General features: G+C 28.1%; 2 protein-coding genes across 2 annotated transcripts; one reads left to right on the top strand and one right to left on the bottom strand.

Moving 5' to 3' along the window:
• Positions 1-14,923: 14,923 nt before the first annotated feature.
• Positions 14,924-15,758, bottom strand: LOC142543494 (uncharacterized). Its single transcript, XM_075650792.1, has one exon. The coding sequence runs from the start codon at positions 15,621-15,623 to the stop codon at positions 15,048-15,050; it is 576 nt and encodes a 191-aa protein (XP_075506907.1). The 5' UTR covers positions 15,624-15,758; the 3' UTR covers positions 14,924-15,047.
• A 5,151-nt stretch (positions 15,759-20,909) lies between these two features.
• LOC142542056 (protein FAR1-RELATED SEQUENCE 5-like) lies at positions 20,910-22,295 on the top strand. The gene has a single exon (XM_075648503.1). The coding sequence runs from the start codon at positions 20,910-20,912 to the stop codon at positions 22,293-22,295; it is 1,386 nt and encodes a 461-aa protein (XP_075504618.1).
• Positions 22,296-23,548: the final 1,253 nt, after the last annotated feature.

Genomic DNA, 23,548 nt, shown 5'->3' with positions numbered 1-23,548 from the left:
TTTAATTGTAGAAAATTAAAAATATATTTATTAAATCAATAAACAATTGTTAAAAAAATAAAAAATATACAAAATAAATATTAAATGATAAAAATTTATCATATAAATATACAATAAATTTTGCTCAAACATACTATATATAAAAATATAGTTAATATTTTTAAAAAAAATCGGGTTAACCCGTGACTTAACATGATCCAACCCGAAACCCGTCTAACCTGTCACTAACCCGAACCCACCCAACCAGAACTTGAAAAACCCCAACCCGAACCTGATTTTTTTCGTGTTGGATAGTGTCGGATTGACGCGTCGTGTCACATTTTTCCACCCCTACAAAATGTCTTGCTTGATTTTTATAGCTTTGGTACTTGGGTATGTTCAGAGTTGATAACCTGATCCATGAATTTTTTTGTTTATACAAAAACATAAAATCTTATAGATGTCAATTACATTTAAATTTTTTATGTACAAATAGATTTAATTTTGATGAACCTGAAACTTCAAAAAAAAAATTATACGAGAGATGTTGTTTTATTAAAAAATAGTAGTGGCATATAATAAAAACTCGATTTTTCCATTAATATCATATCATCAAATGATTTATTTACCGATAATCGTTAAACCACAAAATTTATTTTGTTTACATGTTTACCAATATTCGTTAAACAACAGATTATTAGTATTTAATAAAATAAATTATATAATATATCAGACTCATTGAATTTAAAAATCTTATCAATATCTGTTGGTAGAAAATAAAAGATATACAATCGAATTCAAATTCAAATTCAAAATAAAGATATATTGGAAAATTCTTTCCGAAATTCGGTAGTCCTAATAATCGCGACAGTGTTATAAATTCGCGAGGCCCATAGAAGACACGGCACGGAGCTTGTTTGTTATAACGTCCAATTCTGTCTTTTCTAACATTAAAACCTTCTTTCATTATTTGGTTTTAAGTATTTTTCACGACTTGTCTTTTACACTATATAAATATAGATAGAGACATGGCAGGAAAAAACTTTGTTTAGATCTGAATAAATTTTAGAGCGAGTGAATATATTCTGTAAAATATTTTCTTAAAAACGAGTTGTTTCAACAATTTTTAGATTGTTAAATACTAATTCTTTGAACGGATGAATGGCTTCACTAGACCGAAGAATATACAAGTGCGAAAACGATTTGGTTAGATAAGTGATAAAATATAATAATAAGCAATGGCCGAAAAGATAGAGTATGTACGATAAAGTAAGTAACATTTTTTTTTATAGATGCTCGGAGATAAACACTCCTACATCACGTCACTTCTTCATTCTTTTAGGAAAGATTCTACTAAAAGAATTTAGTTTCACAATTATTTGTAACAACTCACTTCAACTAGAACTTATCCAATACTTAAGTTAAAACTCTTAGATATCGCTTTACAAATTTGGTTGTTTAAGAACCTACGGTTCACCAGACAACTAAAAATATAATCAACAATTAGCTTGTAACAGCTTGAATTGGTGAAATAGCACTGTAAGATCTTTGAATGATATGATAGGTTCTGATAGGTGAGTGCTAAGTGAGCAACTTGAGAATGTGATCACTTAGAAATCTTGTGTTAGTGCAAAGTAGATCAAAATATGCGCGAGAGTTTTTCTGCTGAAGCTACATTCATGTATATAGTTAAAATGTTTCAATGGTCGGATTTACTTGTCAACGATTATCTGTAATTGCTTCCGATAAAATGGTCTTGCCTCCATCAATATCTACACTGTATTGAATGTCATTAAGTGTCCCTTGTCTTTTTGAGTTTAGCTCGAATCACCTCTGAAAAAGTATTCTGACTTGTCATTTTGGGAAACATTATGTCACATCAGGAGTTGGTGAAGTAGTGTTCTTCATGTTAAAACTGGTAGTCTTTAGAACAATTGGAAATAATGTATTTTCATTGATTTGTTCATTTCTGATCGACAATTAGATAATAATGATCTTCATTTATATGCCCAGTCAGAACTTAGATGATCTTCCACTTCTAAAGAATTATACATTGTGTATGGACTTTGTATCAGCGGTTGGAAATATGAAATACATATAATATAGTGGTTGGTTTCTAAAACAGTTTATGATATTATTTTGTCAATCACCAAACTTAAGATAAATGAAATATTTTAACATTCATCTTTCCGAAATCGAATTCGAAACCAAAAACTTATTGTTAAATTCCGGTTCTTTAAATTAAGAAACCGTACCATGTGAGCGTAAATTTACATTACATTTTAAGATATTATAGTGTATATATTCAACTTAATTATATAAATTAAATTTCAGCATTTATTTTCACTTTTGTTTTTGTTTTTTTTTTCAACTTTGTATTCATCGTCACTTTACAGAAATAGTTAATCCAAGTTGCTATAGAAATCTATTGTAAGCTTTTATAAAATATTTTAAAATTTCATTTTCAACCGGTATGGGACAAGAATATCAGAGTATCCAAACGATTCATTTACAGTTTCAACTTTCCTAGGAACCAAAACTATTGGTTCTGAAACCAGAATCATCGATTTTGAAATCTCAGTCAGATCTATCTTTAATTAGATATTATTTTTAAAGTATTATGTTATAGTTCATGTTTCACTTAATAAAATACATTTGTTTTAATCTCACGGGCATGAAAACGGTAAAATATTTAGAGGATAACGTGAGCGTCAAACATTCAAATATCAACTAGGGATGAAAACAAAATGAAAGTCATCTCCAAGTATATATAAGCTATGTTGAAGGAGCAATAATTGCCTCTTTAGAGAAAAATATTGTTACATTTATGCTAATTTATAATTTAAAATATTTTGATTGCATCATTGAAACGGATTATAATTTTGGTGAAATGATAAGCATTCGATCCTACAATTGATATTAAAGTCAAGGTCATATATTATATTCTCATTGATTGGAATAAGTATAATTATTGATAGAGAAATTGTTGTAATGCAATAATTGATCATGTTATGAGAGCAATCAAACCGTGAAGATTGTGTTGTTGTATAACTTAAAATATTTTAAGTATATCATTAACACTAACTATAATTTTTGATAAAATCACAAGTATTTGTCTAACAGTGAGTTTTGATTTTGTCGTCCACGAAATTAGTTGGGCCAAGCCCACTATGTTAAACAAAAAATAAAAACATGTGTTCTCTATATAATTTAAATTAATTTTAGTTAAAACACCTATTATGAACTAACATATAATTTAATTAGAATATTGTTTAAATTATGATGTTTGAATGTTTTATATAAATAATAATTTGATATAATTATATAATCCTATAGTTGTCGCTCCCGCTTGCAATTAATAAATAAATTAAAAATTAAACAGCAACTTTAACTAGTACCACATACTTCATCTTTAATGGGGGAGACTTCAAACCCTTCTCGACATTATATTTAAAGTCAAAAACTTATGAGAGACGATTTCACATGTCGTATTTTGTTAGACATATCTCTTATTTAGATCATCCATGAAAAAATATTATTTTTTATACTAATAATATTAATTTTTATTGTGAACATCGGTAGGTTGACCTGTGTCACAGATAAAGATTCGTGAGATCCGTATCACAAGAGACATACTCATATTTAAATTAGTTTTCACTAATTTGTTTTGGTTCTATGGAAGATATAAGTGGTGGCGATGTGTGCGTATAAATTGTAAGTTTACATATTAATTAATAGTTATATAATTAAATTGATGATTGAATATTAAGTAGAATTTATTCAAATATTTTACAAATTTTAGAGAGAGGAAAAGGTAAATTATATAGTTTTAAATATTGAATAATATATTTAAACAGGGGATGATTATTGAACTGAAATTATTTAAAAACAGAATAGTATTCAATTTTAACATTATTATTCCTTATAGCATTAAATAATCGAATAATAAGTATTTTGTAAGACGATATCAGATGACTATACATGTGAGATTGGACAACTCAATCTATATATGATATTAAAAATAATATTTATACTATAAGGCATAGCTTGGTACACATGATATGATAAACATGTGATATATAATATAATGATAAGTTAAGGATAAATAAGATGTAGGTTATTATATTTAATGTTTGTTATGGTTTCAATAAGAGTGATTAAATTTATATATTAAATTTTAATGACAAAATTAACATTATCATAATAAATTTTATAATTTCAAAGTTGTTGCTTGAGTTCATATTTTTTATCTGTTCATGCGCCGATAGTGCTTGCATGATTTATTTATTTATTTTTATCTAATTTTATATATTATATAATATGATAATTGAGTCATTAATTTTGTGAGTGAAGTCAAATATCAATTTTTAAGGTTAATCGAATGATATTAATAATTTTATTGATATTTATAAAAATTATTTATATAATTATCTTGAATTCATTTATATAATTATCATATTATATAATATATAAAAATAAATAAAAATATTTATTTGATTTTAATTTCTACCTAATAGCATATATTTATAAAAATCATTTATAAATTGAGGGCAATTAAGTCATTTGTAATGTATTTTATCATTAAATTAAAATTATCACACCTAATAGAAGGGACATTTTATCATTCTAAAAAATTATTTATCAAGGGCTCATGATATTATCATGAGTTTTTTAAAAAAGTGCCAAACATGGGATAAGGAGGATTATTTATCAATCCCTCCCTTATCTCATGTAACCAAACTATATCTAAAAGTCATATTTTTTATGAGTTAGGTCGATTGGAGATTTATCTAACGAAATTAACATATTTGACCGTTTAACGAGGGTTTTTTGTGATAGTCGAATCCTATTCGAAAAGCTCTTTTTCTTTTCTTTTTTTTTTTTTATCGGGTCTAACGTACACCAATAAATGCATTTTTTATTCCATTAAGGCAATGCAAGCGTTCGTCTAACCTTTTGAAGATCTTAGTCCGGGAGACGCTATTGCTATGGAAGTTAACAGACACCATCAATCTCCGGTGTTTGTTTCTGAATCATAAACGAAGACCATCAAATCATGTTGCTCATCGTTTAGCTCGTGATGTTTTTTTATCAAGATCAAATGGAGCTTATTAATTATAATATATCATCTTGATTTCGTGCCGATGTGTTGTTGAATTTTTTTTTTAAAAAAATTCCAATTATATGTTTTAAAATTTTAAATAATTAGTCAAGTGATATTGTAGTTGGACATTTGGACTTGGACTACCCACAAACAATATAATTCCACGTAAAGATTTAACACCTAAAAATTAAATCAGCACAAAAATTCTCGCGAGTCAATTTTTTGAGACGAATATTCTATTTAGATAACTCATGAAAAACTATTATTTTTTATGTCAAAAATATTAATTTTTATTGAAAATGCGGACAATATCGTTCAATCTCACGAAACCCGAATGATGCTGAGGAACAATCAGCTTTCTCAATTAATCGAAAAGAGAAAAATAAATGTTAATATTTATTTTTATAAAAAAAATAAATTAAAATTGGCTTTAGCATGCCGCCCATTAAATGTGTAGATGCTGTGATAGGGTCACAGCATTTTATGATGACATTACTTTTGACTTTTGAGGAAGATTAAACAACATAGGGTCAAGATGAAACCACATATTTTTATTTGTGAAAATAATTAAATCCTCAATTTATCATAATTATTTCGATTCAATAAAATTTATTATAATTGAATCTCGAACCAAATTCGTGATCTCAAACTCCAAATCTTGATTTTGCTATCAGATAAGTCAAGACATCCGCTTCCTCTACCGTAATTGAATGCATTAAACGTGTTCAATGACCAATCCATCTAATAAAATATATAGTATCCATTACTGATAAGATTCACAAATAGGAGGAAATGTGAAGAAGTAAATTTTTTTTTATAGATATATTATGAGACAGTTTTATAAATTTTTAATTGTGAGACAGTCAATCATGATCATATTTATAATAATAAGTAATATTTTTTTACATAAAAAATAATAATTTTTCATGAGTGACCCAAATAAGATCCGATATCTTTCTTACAAAATTTATTCGTTATACTGTCCCACAAAATTTTTTGTATTCTTTTTCTAACAAAAGTTTTTGTGTTTTTTTTTATGCCTTTATCTTTTCGATATCTCCTTTTTTTTCTTTATTATTTGAAATGATTAGATATCGTTGATGCTGGGTGGCTATGGAAATTAGAGTATGAAGTTGATAACTTGGCAATGTGTAGTAGGCATGCCGGAAAATTTGACAAAGTCATCGATGTTTAATTAATAAACATATTTTAGTCGAATAAACGCTTCGATTTTACCAAATTCTATGTACAATTTGGAAAATCGTGATTTTTTAAAAAATATGGGACTATTAAATCTACATATCCAGTGGGGAATGATAAGTTTATTATCAGCTTCTTAAATTAAAATTTTTGACACCCCAAGATTATTAAATGTTTTGAATTTTCAAAAATAAATAAATGAATTTTTTTTACTACACTAAAGTCTATAATACATAAAACAGGGCATGATTAAATTTTAAAATATGAAATTTTTTTGTTCATACAAATATATTATTTTAAGATTTTTGTAGTAAATCAACATTTTATAATAACTGAAAAGAATGAAATTTATGGATCAAGAAAAGAAAAAAGAAAAATAAAATAATTTACTCTTGTAAAATAAAAAAACTAAAAGATCAAGTGAATTTTATTTAATAAAACATGTGGTGTAAATATCATTCCTCATATCAATTATGTAATCAGTTCTTGTATACCATGATTTCATACATGTCAGAAATAATCTTAAATATTGTATAGTGAGGTCTTGAATTTTTAATTTGACTTTAGAATTTGTAAAATGTATACATATGTATCTCTGTATATATAATCAATGAGTCGAGTTCGATTTGATTTTGTTAAATTTTATAGGTTTGAACTCGAGTACAACCAAAGCTCGAGTTATAATTCGAAGTGGTATATACTATATATATACTCATAGAACCTAGAGCAAAATAGCTCGAATATATTCACTATATAAAACACGAGGATTTCATATTAAAACTATATATATTAAATAAATTGGTTCCAAATTGACAAAATTATACTTGGACTCTAAACATGGGTTATTTAGTTCGATGTTAATGTTACTTTCGGTATTATTTCGAGGGTTGATTTAATGGCTAAGAACAGTCATAATATTTATTTTTTCATGTGATATAATATATCGAACAACGTGAAAATTCACATGTGATTCTTTTAAAATCACTTAAAAAACCTTAAGTAATACTCCAAAGGTCGAATCGAACTCCTAACATGAAATCTGTGTGCATCGAGTGAACACGTAAGAACTTTAAACTTAATAGCATATTAAATCCAGGAAAAACTAATTTTTAATGGACAAGAAACACTGCTACGTAAACATAAAATAAAACACAAATTAGTCAATAAAGCACACGTACAGCTAGTGGCATGGGTATCAAAAAATTGATAAAGATAAATAAAATTAAAAATGCTGATTTTTTTAAATTATTGAGATGAAATGATTTCTTACGTAATAATTAAGAAAAGAATATATATATATATATATATAAACAAAAACAACCCATATGATCTCCAGTTTTTTCACACAATATAGAAACAATTATCTCAAAATTTAACTGGAAGTTATTAAAACAAGAAAACAAATATAAGAGTAATTATTTAACACAAAAACTTCTTGTAAATCTGTCTCAGAACTTAATTTTGTGATATGAGTCTTCGAACCGACTCAACTTATAAGAAATATTATTTTTATGTCAAAATTTTATTTTTCCTAACATATATGAACTGAGTCGGCCGTCTAATGGATATAGATATGTGATAGCCTCTCACAAAAGACATTCATTATTTAATTGCGCAGTAATATATTGTCGTGGCATTCTGCACCGTACCACAAAATGCATATCGTACCGAAAATTACGGTATTAAAAATATTATAATGTGTAATTAACATATCAATTATACTAAAGTTACGATATATCGAGATTTTAGTACGATATTGTTATTATTGGTTTATACCGGGAAAATACCTTATATGTTTTAAATTTTTTTACTTTACTATTTAAAATATTATATATATATTATTTTATTATTTCGATACGTACAGAAAAATTTCAAATTTCATACCGTTATCGTACCAAAAATTTCGATACTATACTACAACATACCAAAAATTTCGATAAATTCAATATTTTATACAACTATTTCATTATATTTCGTATTTTTTCTCATCCCTAGACTTGTAGAATACATGACATTCTGATTGTTATTTGAAATTTGGATGCAGTTCGTTTAAATTTTAATTTTATTTATCTACTCTTTGAAATTTTGATAGGGAGGGGACGTCATAAATACATGTACGATATTTTTAGAAGTAGATTATTAGTTATCCACGTAGTTCTTTTCATCTCCTAGAAGTTTTATTTTATATAATTCATAATATTTTACATATTTAATTTAGGTTTCTAAATAAAAACACTACTTAAATCAATAAATATTCTATAAAGTCTTGTTTCATAAATAAGCGTAAATAATGAAATAGGATAGATTTTATTTGTATTCGTGTACGTTGATTATTTAATTTCTTTAATAAATTGAATGATGAATATTTAATAAATTATTTTAAGAAAGAAAATTTTATCTAATTCAATATATAAATATATGATATAATATTTTTAAAGAGTATATGATTTAGAAAGAAAAAAAATATTCTAAATATGTACCGTACTATTTCTGCCACGCTTTTGACGTAAATGATAGCTTGGAAGAGACAATAATGCAATAAAAATGCATACCAACAAGTGGTGGGGACATTAATTTAATTATTTGGATCTGAAATTTGTATTAAAATAATTTCGATCCCACAAAAACTCTTTCCGACAATTTAACGAATCAATTTTGTGAAATGAATTTGTTATTTGAATCATCAGTGAAAAAATATTTTTTATGTTTAAAATTATTATTTTTTATTATAAACATGAGTAATATTAACTTTTTTTACAAAAAAAAAATATATGATATCGTTTCACAAGATATATATCCTTTAAAGCCCACGGATTTTTATTTATGTGTAAGCTGTAATTATTTTCTTTTCCCCATGTCATGAAATGCAATTTGCAAGAAAAGTAGATGCCCATACCATGTCAAGAAAATGTTGATAAATGTCTTAATCAAACAACTATAAATCTGTGGACTTTATCTGAAAAATTGTGTGTATATATATATATATATATATATATATATATTTTTTTTTTTTGGGGTTCTCCTACTTCAAAAAACATATCATGTGATCGAGCACATGTTTTTATAAAAAATTATTGAAGGTTAAAACGTTGTAACTCGAATTTGTTAAATCGTACAATAATTAAAAAAAAAGTTTGATATCGATTTTTCTTTTAACATAAACAGTTTTGCACCCCAAAGTAACATAAAATTACATAAAAATATCTCTTTTAATAAATAGATTTGTTCTGGTAATCACAAAAATTCAGATTTTAATTCAACCTTGATCTTTTTGCTATATTATTTCCTTTTCTTTTAAATTTTTTCTCCAGAGATGACAATTGAATATTTACCACACATACAATTTCAAAAAAAAAAAATAGGTCCTATATATGCATGGGCAAATCTTGGTCATCCATCCTTATCATGGAGACAATGTCCCACATAGATATGATGAAATAAACCAACTACAAGGGCTTTCATTGATTATATTAACATACTGTATTTTGACTATTATTTAAAAAAAAAAAGTGATCGGCACTTATTTTAAATAAGTTTGGTTCATCGAGAAAAATTTCATTTTCATTATTAAAATAATCAATAATTAAAGAAACCCGAATCCCAAACAAATGCTAGCTAATAGGGTAGATGAGGACATGACATAAGAATTACTTAGTTGAGATATCCAACCATTTAAAAAATAAAAAATAAAAAGTGGTATATGGACTTTCCATCGGTATCCATCTATATTATATATAATATTTGAGTGATATCATAGACTAAATATTTTATTCATCTTTTTGTTTTGGAAAAAAATAAGATAAATAATTAAACAAATTTATCGTAATTTTTTTATATAAAAAAGCAATTTATTGAATGTTTTTATAATATTTTGTCGAGGTTCAACAATTGTTTTATTGAGTACAACGATCAAACTATGACACTTGAGCAATAATTGTCCCAGTTAGTTAGAGCGATCAAACCATCATGTTTGTGCTGCTATATTGTTTAAAAAAATTTATTTGTACCATTACCACTAATTGTAACTTTTGATAAAAAAAAAATCAAATACTCGATCCTTTATTTTATATATAGTGTTTGGTGTATTTAATTATGAATAATTTATATAAAAAAACTTATTTAAGTAAAATATAATACGATTTGTATTTAAATATATTCCATCTTATTAAGGTTGAGCACGTAATAGTAACTACTTTGGAGAACACCAATTTTTTCTTCCACTTTTACCCTTATATGATACTAATATTACATTTTTTTTCGTTATTTTGTTTTTTTAAATTTCAACACACAATTTTATTTTTATTTTTTTATTTCAACAATTCAAATATAAATTTAGTCACTCTATAAAATGTCAAATTACACTTTAATCCATCGATAATAATAAAAAAATAATTTGTATATATACGTATCCGATGTGCATAATAACTAGGTATATTACGAAGATTATCGAGTATTCCGGAGGAAAGCATTTCTGTACAGGACATGGGCGGGACCCAGAGAAAGGTGAGAGGGTACAATTTGGAAAATTGGTGCGTGGGTCCCACAGAAAATGCCGTGGTCCATTACGGAATTTGTTACCTGGCGTACAAGTGGGATGTGTCTGCCATGTCTCTGTCCTTACGAGTTATGGATAACATAAAAAGTTTATATTTATATATATATATATATATTATTTATTTATATATATAATATTTAATATTTAATTAACATATTATATGTATAAATGTTTGTCGTTGCATAGCATCAAGTACATCACTTTCTTTTGTCGCTATGTATGTGGTGTATATGTGTGTGTATATATACATATTTAAAGAAAATAAAAAAATTGTTTTTTTAAAAAAAAATTGTTGTGGTGTTGTAAATTGGAATTATATTGTTTCTTTTTGAGTAAAGGGTGTGAAATGAAAATAACGTAGTTGGACAGGGTGGACGCAAATATATTATATATATGAGTAGATCTTGTGAGACGGTCTCACGAATTTTTATTTGTGAGACGGGTCAACCCTACCGATATTCACAATAAAAAATAATACTATTAGCATAAAAAGTAATATTTTTCATGGATGTCCGAAATAAGATATCCGTCTCACAAAATACGATACGTTAGACCGTCTCGCACAAGTTTTTCCAAAGAAAATGACTTGAAGGTATAACATATCGAATAGGATATGGGCATGCGATGCATGTATTATTTGAAATTAACTTTTAATATTAAATATAATTTTACATATACGAAATTTTTATGTTGAAATATGATGATTATGATTTTTTTAAAAAACACAGAGTTACTAAAATGAAAGAGGAGGGCAAATAATTTATACGAGATGATAAAAATATATTTGAAACGCTCCACTAGATAAATATAAATGCTTGCAAAAAAATTTAAAAATTTAAATGTTTATCGTTATATCAAAATTTATAATTGTTAGTAAGACGCAAATGTATTTTTTATACATATAGCATCACATAGCCTCATAAATTCATAATAAGTGACAAGTAGACATGAGATGATGTATATATTTGAGTGTCAATTGGTTGGACTATTAAACACATGAGTTCGGAGAGGAACGTGCCTTATTATTTCATATCACTTTAAATATCAGTCTTATCATTTAGTTGTTGTTGGCGATATTGCCTCGCAATCCGTAATCCCTTATCGAGATTTTTTTTTTCCAAATTGGTATTTTGACTTACAATTTGTTACAATATATTAACATTTAAATTTATAATACAATTCAAGTGGACATCGTCTTTATTTTCTGTTTTTTTATCAAGTATTGGGAACTTTAAAGTTTTATTGTCTCCAATACATAAAAAAAAGTATGAGACGGTCTTAGAACTCTAGTTGATCCGATTCATATTTACAATGATATTTTTACGTAAAAAGTTTAAAAAATCATGAATCGAGTATAGTTGAAGATCTGTCTCACAAAGTCCACTCGTGAAATATTTACATAAATGTTTTTGTGCTAACAAAAAAATGTTTTATTAACTTTTTAAGGGGCCGGATAATATCATACCTAATGAAGCCATTAGAAACAAAAATTAAACATAAATAATTTTTATATTAAAAAAAGGCTCAAATCCGATTCTATCGTGGAAGAGTCAATAATTTTTTATTCAATTATTAAGAAATAATTAAAGAATAAGTTACAAGCACTTGCCATAAAACCCAACAAGCCAATCTCATCTCAATTTTATCTTTACAACACCAAAATTTTCTAAAAGGTAGTGACCTAACCGCATAATTCGAAAATAAAAAACTATAAATTTTATTAAACAATCAAAATACAAATCACAATTATTATTATTATTTTAAATAGAGTACCCTATATTTCTAGATTAGGTCTCTTGTGAGACGGTCTCACGAATCTTTATCTATGAGACGGGTCAACCCTACATATATTCACAATAAAAATAATAATATTTTTTCATGGATGACCCAAATAAGATATTCGACCCACGAAATTTATTTGTGAGACCGTCTCATAAGAGTTTTTGTGATCTTCCTAACACCTTATATTATATCGGCCAAATATTTTTAAAAATTCATGAATCAATTGAAAACAAATTTTATATTAAAATATTTGTCAAATAAACTTTTAATTTTTCCCTTTTTATATATTAAAATCTTGGTCAAATACAATTTTAATTTTCCCCCCTTTTTTGACCCTTTTGTTATGTGTCTAATTATCAATTTTCTTAGGAAAAGGAATTTATTCTTAAAATTTCTTAAACGTATATTTGGTATGGTTAACGAAGGGAGACGACTCGAGAATCCACTCTAATTAGGTAAGCAATATCCTTTAAAATAAAAATAAAAAATCTTACGTGTAGTGCGGGCATGATTCACGAGCAGCCCTAAAATGATTTGATTCCAATTGCCCATTCAAATAAATAAACAACTGGATATATGGATAAATAAATAAATAAATAAATAAATTAAAGGCAATAAGATAAGAATATTTTCTTTATTTTTAATTTTAGAAAAGGTGAGGCCGATTTCTTGCATCCAAGGAAGGCATCTTTGTTCCAAAAAGGCAAATCATTCCCGCACAAGCACTGCCCAAATAAAGAGATTCATATTATCAAGTAACATCTTATCCCTTTTGTACTTTTAATTGTCGTGTTAATACGTCCATTTATCGTTTTTAGAAACAAGTGCGACGTGTTGACTAATCCATATTTTAAAAAGAAAAAATGATATTTTTATATGAATGAGAATCAGTTTGAAGATCCGTCTCAAGGTTAAATAGAATCTCGAATGTTAATTAATGATCAATGAAAATTGAGGGCTCGATTCCAGCAGGTGACGCTAGTCCCACACAGGCTTGAAATTGGTTCTGTTAGAAGGGGATCGTTATAAGAGAGAGCATCTAATGGTGCTGTTAAAAAACAATATATTGAATGAATCGTACGGTCATAAAACTGGTATTTATAGGAGAATACATGGGCATGTCATAGGGCCTCCACCTATGTTAGAGATAAGCCAGGAGTTTGGGTCTGATCTCGATGAGTCCATTCCTGAGATATCATTAATCTTTCTTTCTAGTTTCAAAATAATCCTTTATTAAACTAATTTTTGTTTTTAGTTGCTACGCTTTGAGAACCAGTAGCTGGTCGGTTGTTGCAAGCCGGGCATCCAAGCTTTGCTCATGTAATCCATGTATGTGGATGACCGGTGACCTTCTTTTTTAACCACGGTCCAAGTAAATCCGGATGCAGTTGCAAAAACTACATATTTGGAGCTGATGTGGTTCGTCTCGCGAATTCGATCTTGTCTTCCAGCAATAAGTAAGAGTTATAAGATGCCATTGAGATCGAATTTTATTTACACCAAAATTCTTGTACTAAGGACCCATGAGTAAATTTCGTGAGACATATTTTTTATTGAGGTCACACATAAAAAAAATATTAATTTTATGTTAATATTATTACTTTTTTATTGTAAATATAAAGAAGACTGGCTTATCACAAATAAAGATCTATACAATCGTATCACAATAGACTTGCTGAATTCTCCGTCGTCTCAAATAAACATCCTCATGATTTACTTATATCATCTATGGAATTATCATTTTAATATTCTGATTTCTAAAATGGTTGTTGGAATTATGAATAGAACATAATTCAGTCAACTTGTACAAATTTGTAATTTTAGGCAAAGTGGCAAATCTTAATATTTTAAGAAATTGAGTATTTTAAACGAAATGTGTACACTATTATTTTTTTTCAAAAAAAGGAAAATAAATAATTAATTATTATATTTTACGTAGTTTGCAACTTTTAATCCAAGTTAACTTGCTACGCCCAAAAATTTGTCCTAAATATATATTTTTACGTTATGTTATTTTAATGTGTACTATGTAAGAATATTATATACTGAGAATTATTCATTTCTAATATTTATTTATTTAATAAATTTTTTAACGTAATTAAATTTCGTATTATCAAAATTTGAATATATAAAAATTATATATAGATACATATACATACATCACTGTCTAATACCAATTACAACATTGGGGAATCAATAATTTTCTTTTTCTTCACTTCACGTCTACTTTTTTATAGCATATATCTATCCTAACAAGTAACAAGGGGTAAGCCAGCTATTCCACCAAATAATAGGGACCAAACTGAAAACACAAACCCGCCTTCCATTTTCTTTTTCAAGTTACCCTCGATTCCTTTTTTTTTACATTTACATCCCTAAAGATTATCTAATTTTCATATGGTAACCCCAGAAAAAAGGGGACAAAAACTACATGAACAGTTCAGACTGTAGCACGGTATAGTAGTTAGCAGTCTCATCTTCAAGCTCCCACAGCCCATGATCACTCAAAGCAAAGGGGAAATTTTCTCCAGATTTCATTTCAACAACGTCATTATCCTCTCTGTTAGGAATCCCGAGCTCATCGTCGGAGGCTTCGAGAAGATGCCTCATGACCGATTTAACCCCCTCATCTTCTCCCTCTCCGTCACTGGATCTCGGGCTGCAGACGGCGGAGGTGGAGGATTCGGTGCTTATCTGGTGGTGGGCAGTTAGCTCCTCCACCTCCCCTTCCACCGACGAGTAAGGGACAAAATCGAAGTCGTCGAAGGCCGTGGAATCACAGCTGGTGGAGGAGGAGAGTTCTTGCTGGAGGGTGGTGAACATGGCCGACAGATCTTCATTTGGCGGTTCCGAGGTCGGCTCCGTCTCGTCTTCTTCTTCTTCTTCTTCCAGAAGAGAGAGTATGTTGTTGTAAGGCTTATGACGCTTTGTACATGGGTTGGCTTCCTCGAAATCAAGGGACTGGGGCTCTTCTCTGTGGCGTTTTGGTTGAGTCTCCGCCATTGAAGAAACCAGAGAAGTAAGAGACAGTGCAGAAGATTTATATTATTTTATTGTTTTGTGGAAAATTAATAAAATTATTAAATTAAAATTGTGTAGATTTTCAGACAGAGAGGGGTGAGGAGAGAGAAGGGGATCGAAAGGTTTATATAGAGAGGCGGAGGTGTGGAGTTCTGGTCAAATTGATTTATTTTATTCATTGGTATGTGAGAGAGAAGACGATATTAATTAAATAAATAAAGTATTAATTGATAAATATATTTTATTTATAAGTAGGTCACTTGTCTTAATACGGTAACGTTATCGATATTCACAATAAAAAATAACACTATTAGCACAAAAATAATATTTTCTCATGGATAATCCAAATAAGAGCTCAGTCTCATACAACATGTGAGATCTTATCACACAAATTTTTGTCTTTATTTAAATCAATAAAAAATTCTTGTTTCGAATTGATGCATGACTTTCCGTCCTACCACGATGAAGTATACTTTTACCCTTTTGATTTATATTGATACCGAATAAACCCACTTTCACCACTTACGTTGAATACTAACTTTCATAATTGATAATTAGCTAAAGACATGTGCTTTAACTGAGATTAATAAAAAAAAATTGGACACCAATTTAACGTACTAATTTGGGAATCCATTACTTTAGTGAGATTCTTACCTAAATGTTAATTTATGGTCGTAAACGAATCGAGTCAGTTCGTTTGGGTTGATAAATATTTTATTTTATTCAAATTTATCGAACTTCAGGCAAAATTATTTTGTTCGATAGCTCGCGAGTTTCTGTAACCTAATATTTTATTACAAATATATTATTATATATTAAATATATATACATTTAGACCCTTTCAGACATTCCGAGCATTTCGGACATTTCAAACCTTCGTTCTCGAATTTTACTTTTCGAACAATAGTTCAAATAGCTTGCGAATAGGTTCGAAGATTTCGATAATCGAAATTGAATTATATTTCTGGCTGAACTCGAGGCAAAAAATGAAAAAAATTGAGTTTCAAATTGTGCTCGAATATACTCAACTCAATTCAAGCTGAATTCAAGTCTTAATTTTTGTTATTAATATTTAAGCCTATTCGATTCGTTTACATATCTTAATTAGGTAAATTGCATTAATAAGGGGCGAGTACTTGCGGAATATAATACATCTAATTAAACTTAGTAGGTAGGTATTAGCTAGCAATTTTTATCCCATTTGTTTTCGAAACAAGTGTTGAACAAAAAATTTCAGTCTTTTGAGGAGGTCCTGAACAATTTGTTGGGACTTTTATTTTTTATTTATTTATATTTATTTATTTATTTATTATTATTATTATTATTATTAAACATATAAATATATATATTTGAAAAATATCACAAACTCTTTAAGACAACTTATAAATTATAAAAAAAATCCTATAAATGGTCTTAAATAGTTTTTGAGTGAAAATCTACGTATTTGCTACAAATTTTCTGAATTTTTGGTGTAAATTCTAAAATTGCGTCTTGATGGATGGATTAAAGTGAATGGATTTGATTTGACAATTGATTCAAACAATACCTACTTCCGGTCAAACATAAATCTAAAGTGTTTGAATTGATAAATTCAAAATTAATGATTTCAAATAAGTAACACAAATTAATTTATTTTGTTCGTATAAATTAATTTAATAATGAATTTCAAATTTTTAAATAATTTATTTTTTGAATCTAGTAGAGAATTTCAAATATATTATCTCAAATATTTTATCAAATTCAAATCACCTTATTCAATTGATTTGATATCAAATCCAAGACAGCCACCTTAAATTAAATAGCACCGCTCCAACACTGAACCGGCGGATATATTTTTCAAACCTTAATTTGATCGATAACGTTGTAACACTTACAATTTGTAATGTTTAAAAACTTTGAAAACAATTATATCTATTACATCGAATTGATCGATCAATATTTTATTAACCTAGTGTTTGCAATCTCTTAAAAATTTAATTTTTCGATAATCACTTATAAAAATCATATTTTTAAATGTTTTTAACATTAACTTTTACATTAATTTCTACTTAGCTTAATCAAAATGTCAAATTAAGTTGATAAAATGATGATTTTGATTCTTCAAATTTGATTATCTATTTTTAGTATATAACATTTTTGTAAAGGCTATTGACTTGGTAGATGAGGAGATGAACTATCCAATTCTTAGTTAACAAAATAGGCAAAAATTTGTGTGAGACGATCTTACGGGACGGATATCTTATTTGGATCATCTATGAAAAATATTACTTTTTATGCTAAGAGTATTACTTTTTATTGTGAATATCGGTAGGGTTAACTCGTCTCACAGATAAAGATTCGTGAGATCGTCTCACAAGAGACATACTCAACAAAATAATCAAGCAATTTATTTAATTAATTTGGTATTACTACTCGAATTAGGTTGAGAAAATCGTCGGGATAGTTGTTAACATTGATGTTTATGTCTCACAAGAAACCTATTCAACAAAATAATCAAGTAATTTATTTAATTAATTCGGTATTATTACTCGAATTAAGTCGAGAAAATCGTCGTGACTCGGGATAGTTGTTAACATTCATGTTTATGAAGGTTCATAGATATCTACACTTTATATTTAGTTGACGTACGTTTAACCTTCAAATATATAAAAATTTATAAAAATCAAATCGATGTTGAACTTTGAAACAAATAAAATATCGACTCAAATCAGTGTGCAATGCGTGTGAGATGTAAACCAACCCCAACCCAAGAAAATTAAAAATTAATGGACGGTCGATATTGTCTAGATAAGTACGAACAAATGTGTGGTTACGTATTGCATAAAAATTTCAAACATTGATATAAGCAAGATCGTTTAATATTTCCTTTTAAAAAAGCTATAAAATTTCCATAAAAATCGAAGTCAAAAACTTGTGTGAGACGATCTCACGGGTCGTATTTTGTGAGACAGATCTGTTATTTGGGTAATCCATAAAAAATATTACTTTTAATGCTAAAAGTATTACTTTTTAATGCGAATATCGGTAGGATTGATCCGTCACACATATAAAGATTCGTGAGACCGTCTCACAAGAGACCTACTCAAAATCGAGTTGATTGAATCCAAAACCAACAGATGTCAAATTATAATTAGCCATCAATGCTTACGATAAATCCACAATCGATGAAATTTCTACAAAACATTAGGTTTGTTTCATATAATATATAAAAATAGTATATATTTCGCATGAAATTTCGATTCACGATAGTTATTCCCGTAGGAAATTTCTGCTCCTTTTCTCATCAAATTTATCAAGTTTGACAATTATTTGGTACCATTTTTTATTCGAAGATATATAAGATATCCATGACGCGTGCGAGGAGATGAACAAGATAATTAAGCAAGAGACACGAAGCTTAAATATAAAATAATGTGGATATTTAAGTAACAATAAATATAAAATACACATGAAAACATAATCTGAAGGAGTTTTTCATAAATCGATTTAAATTTCCTTGACTTGACATTAGTCTTCCTGATGAACATTGCTCTGTCTAGGATTTATGTATTTAAAGATTATGAATCAGTGTAATTTTAAATAATTAAGGTTTAGCCATAACACTCTTAATTATGAAAAATCATACATTAACTAGGTCGAAGATCAAATGAAAAACATTTATTATGGTAAATTATTAAGAGCATAAATATTTATATGTTTGCAATTTAGTGATTCATATAATTTTAAGTTATTAAAGAATAATCACATCATCTTTAATTGAATTAAAATTAGACATTAATTTTAAATCACGTTTAGTTCTGCAAACATAAATTACGTAAAATTATTCATCATTTTGGTAATACTTGGAGAATAAATATTTTATGCATAAATAATTCAATATATGAGTAATTCATATGTTTTTAATTAATTGAAGAGTAGCCACAAAATCTTCGATTGAATAAAAAATACATAAATAATTGAAAAATCACATTTGATCTAAAGGCTATAAATTGTAATTAATTATATATGAACAGTAAAATTTATCTCGCGTGAAATTTTATTGTGTTAAATATAATTAATTAGGATACGATATTGAATTATTTTCTTAATTTATCCACGTGGATTAAGAATACAGTATAATTCAATAGCTCTTTCATTAAGTATATGAATCTAATTGAATAAAAAATTTATCTCGCGGACAATTTTTATGTCAATGATTCATATTTATCTCATGATTTGCAAGAGTAAAACATGACATATGATTTATTGCTTCGTTTGCGAACATTAGCATGCATTTTACTTATTTATTTTACAACACTTCGTCCTGTTAATTACTCTGATATTAATTTTGTAATTTCCGAGATTCCAAGTTATAATTATAAGGTGTGGAAGGAGAAGATTATTATTCATTTAAGCTTAATGAACACTAATATAATATTAGGAAAGATGAACCGCCTCTCATTATTGATATCGACTAATCATATGACTATTTTTACGAAAAATGTTAGTTTCATAAAGATCGACATTTATGTTGGGATCAGCGGTTCAATCGAATAGTATGATAGCGTTCATACAATCATAAACACATAAATTATATAGTTTTATTTTATTTTTTTTAATCAAAGCTCACCAATATTCGAGTTCACGACTGTGTCATACATAAGGATATATAACAACTCATTTTAAAATTATTGAGATTTTAGGTATATATTTGCTTCATAATAACTATCAAATATTAGATGTTTGACAAAAACACATAAGATAGAAGTAGATAAATAATGTTGTGAGATGAGATGGGATAAAAAGTATCATGATAGATATATTGAAGATGGACATTATGTGGAGCGTAATTAGCAACTCTATTTCATCGATGCTGCCCCATGGGGTACTGCCCTTAACCATTTATTAGTTGCCAAGTGGCAATTAATTTCAAGCTTTTTAAATAAATAAAAATTTAATAAAAACCTTATGTGTTATCTCAATTTGGACGTTTCACTAACCATGGTTCAATTTTTTAAACTGAAACAATTTCAGTCCTCTACTTATATTCATTTTTTAAATATTATAGAGTAAGCACCAAGAGCTCCGATTCATAATAAAAGACTGCCTAAACTCTACATTAGACCCTTGTAATTTTTTTAAAAGTAAAATACAGTAGATTATTCTCTTGTTTATGTCCATATTTTTGTAATATGTGGTACTTGAATACATGTATGTTTCCTTCATCTAATTTGTTTTTTTTTTAAATTAGATCCAGTTGGTCTTTTTTTTTTTTTTTTTTTTTTGGGAATGAAAGATGACAAATCAAAGGCACTTGAAAAGTTGGAGGAAGACTACGGGGAAGAAACCGAAATTGATCAGATTCCAAAAACGCAACCTGGACTCCCTAATTTTTCTATGCAAGAAAATGGAGAGGTACAAACTGAAAACTTCATTGTCGATGTTTTGAAGAGCAAACTAGAAGTGGGTAAGATTGTGAACACTCTTGAAGAAGCTTATTTATTGTATTGTCAATACGCACATGCCAAGGGATTTAGTGTAAGGAAGGGTGAACAACGATGTTTTTCCCATACTGATGAACTTCAATCAAAGGAATTCAATTGCTCATGTGAAGGTTTGAAAGATGAAAAAAGATCTAGTAAAAAGATTCCAATTTATCAAAAACTGCTCACTAGAACTAATTGTAAAGCCAAACTGAAAATTTCAAGAGAAAATGGGGGTCAATGGAGAGTTAGTAGATTTGTGGAAGAGCATAACCATGAGATGTTTGCACAGGATCAAACTCACTTGTTAAGATCGGCACGCAATATATCACATGCAAAAAAGTCTATTATAGAAGCTATGGTAAATGCTGGAATATCTGTCTCTGCGGCTGTTTCTTTCATGGAAAATGAAGCATGTGGGTCAGAAAATTTGGGTTTTACTAGAAAGGATGCATATGATCATATGAGTCGACTGAAAAAACATACCAAAGTTGAGAATGGAGATGCCACTGCGCTTATTAAATATTTTATAAATACGCCGAATAAAGAGAATTACTTTTACTGGAACGTGCAATTGGATGATGACGATAGGGTGATGAACTTTTTCTTTAGGGACTATAGAAGTGCGGTTGATTATGAAAATTTTGGTGATGTCTTGTCGATTGATACAACATATAGAACAAATAAGTATAATTTGATATGTGCTCCATTTGTTGGTATAAATCACCATATGCAGAATGTGATGTTTGGCTTGGCCTTAATGTCAGATGAAACCGAAAGTTCTTTTGAATGGTTGTTTACAACATTTCTTGATTCTATGAATGGAAAGCAACCTCAAACTATTTTTTCAGATCAATGTCAAGCTATGATGAATGCCATCGAAACAGTTTTTCCACATTCACATCATCGTTTATGTCAGTGGCATATAAATCAAAATGCTCCTTCACACTTTGGGAGTTTAAATGGAGATTCAGCTTTTAAACATCTATGGTATAAATGCATGACTTATTGTGAATCTGAAGATGAATTTGAGGCCACATGGAAATATATGATTGATACATATAATTTGGATGATCATAGATGGTTGAATGGGATGTACAAACTCAGGGAAAAATGGGCTACTGCCTTTAGTAGTGGAAGGTTTAGTGCGGGACTTTTGGCAACTTCGAGGAGTGAGAGGCCACAAATATGACTTTGAAAAAGGCATGCAACAAAATGAGTTCTTTGTATGAATTTGTGATGAATTATGCAAAAATTCAAAATAATTGGCGGAATAAGGAAAAGACAGAGGATACTTGTTGTCGTCATGGTAAGCCTGCACAGATTTTGAAAAATCATCCATTGTTGATTAATGCTGCTGAGGTTTACACGATTTTCATATACCAGTTATTTGAAATTGAATTGGTTAATTCTTTGAATTGCAAATTTGTTGAATTTTTTGAGAGATGACGGCGGAAGAAGGAATGAAGGTCAAATGTTTTTTTAAAAATAAATCATTTTAAAAAATTGAACCATGGTTAGTGAAACGTCCAAATTGAGATAACACATAAGGTTTTTAATAAATTTTTATTTATTTAAAAAGCTTGAAATTAATTGCCACTTGCCAACTAATAAATGATTAAGGACAGTACCCCATGGGGCAGCATCGATGAAATAGGCCATTATTCAATGTAGATCTCGAAGTACGTACGAGTAAGACTTACTCCAATAAAAATTATTTAAATTATATATTTTATATTATTAAATATTTATTTTTATGATGATTTCTACCGTTAAAAAAGAACCATGTGATAAAAGGTCTGATTCAGTAGGGGTGGATTAAAAATTTCCAAAAATGCACTGAATATTTACTAAACTAGTTATATATTTTTATATAAAAATAATAACAATTTTGTTCAAGACTTTTAATTGGCATATAATTATTGAACCTCGCATGTGGACCTATATAAAAATTTGTTTTGTAAGATGATTGAATAATTTTTTTTAAAAAAAAAATCCAGATCGATCATAGTAACCAACACAACTAAGTCTTGATTTTTAAATTTTTTTTAAAAATACCTTACTTTTATTCTCGTCCGGCTCGAAATTACCTTACTTCGTACATTTCGAAAGACCGTTTTTTTAAAAATACCTTACTTTTATTCTCGTCCGGCTCGAAATTACCTTACTTCGCGCATTTCGAAAGACCGTTAGAGCTTTTTTTTTATAACGATCACGAGCCATTAGGCTGAACCGATATGTGCATCGACCCATACTCATGTACCACTACGACCGGTCATATTTCGCCTTCTCCAATACTTGAACCCAGGACCTTCAGACTTAAGTACTTAGATTCTTAAAGTGATATTCTATTAGTGACGGTGCAGCTTATGCTGGACCATCCTAACGACCCATGACCAATAGTGATACATAGATATAGGTCGAGGCCTATATTGGTTCAGTCGT

Source organism: Primulina tabacum, chromosome 4, assembly GCF_025594145.1.
Source record: "Primulina tabacum isolate GXHZ01 chromosome 4, ASM2559414v2, whole genome shotgun sequence".
Taxonomy (NCBI): domain Eukaryota; kingdom Viridiplantae; phylum Streptophyta; class Magnoliopsida; order Lamiales; family Gesneriaceae; genus Primulina; species Primulina tabacum.
Note: the sequence above shows the minus strand (reverse complement) of the source record. Positions and strands in the feature narration are given on the sequence as shown.

Excerpts from the sequence above, each read along its gene's own strand:
- LOC142543494 (XM_075650792.1), bottom strand. The coding sequence starts at position 15,623 with ATGGCGGAGACTCAACCAAAACGCCACAGAGAAGAGCCCCAGTCCCTT.
- LOC142542056 (XM_075648503.1), top strand. The coding sequence starts at position 20,910 with ATGAAAGATGACAAATCAAAGGCACTTGAAAAGTTGGAGGAAGACTAC.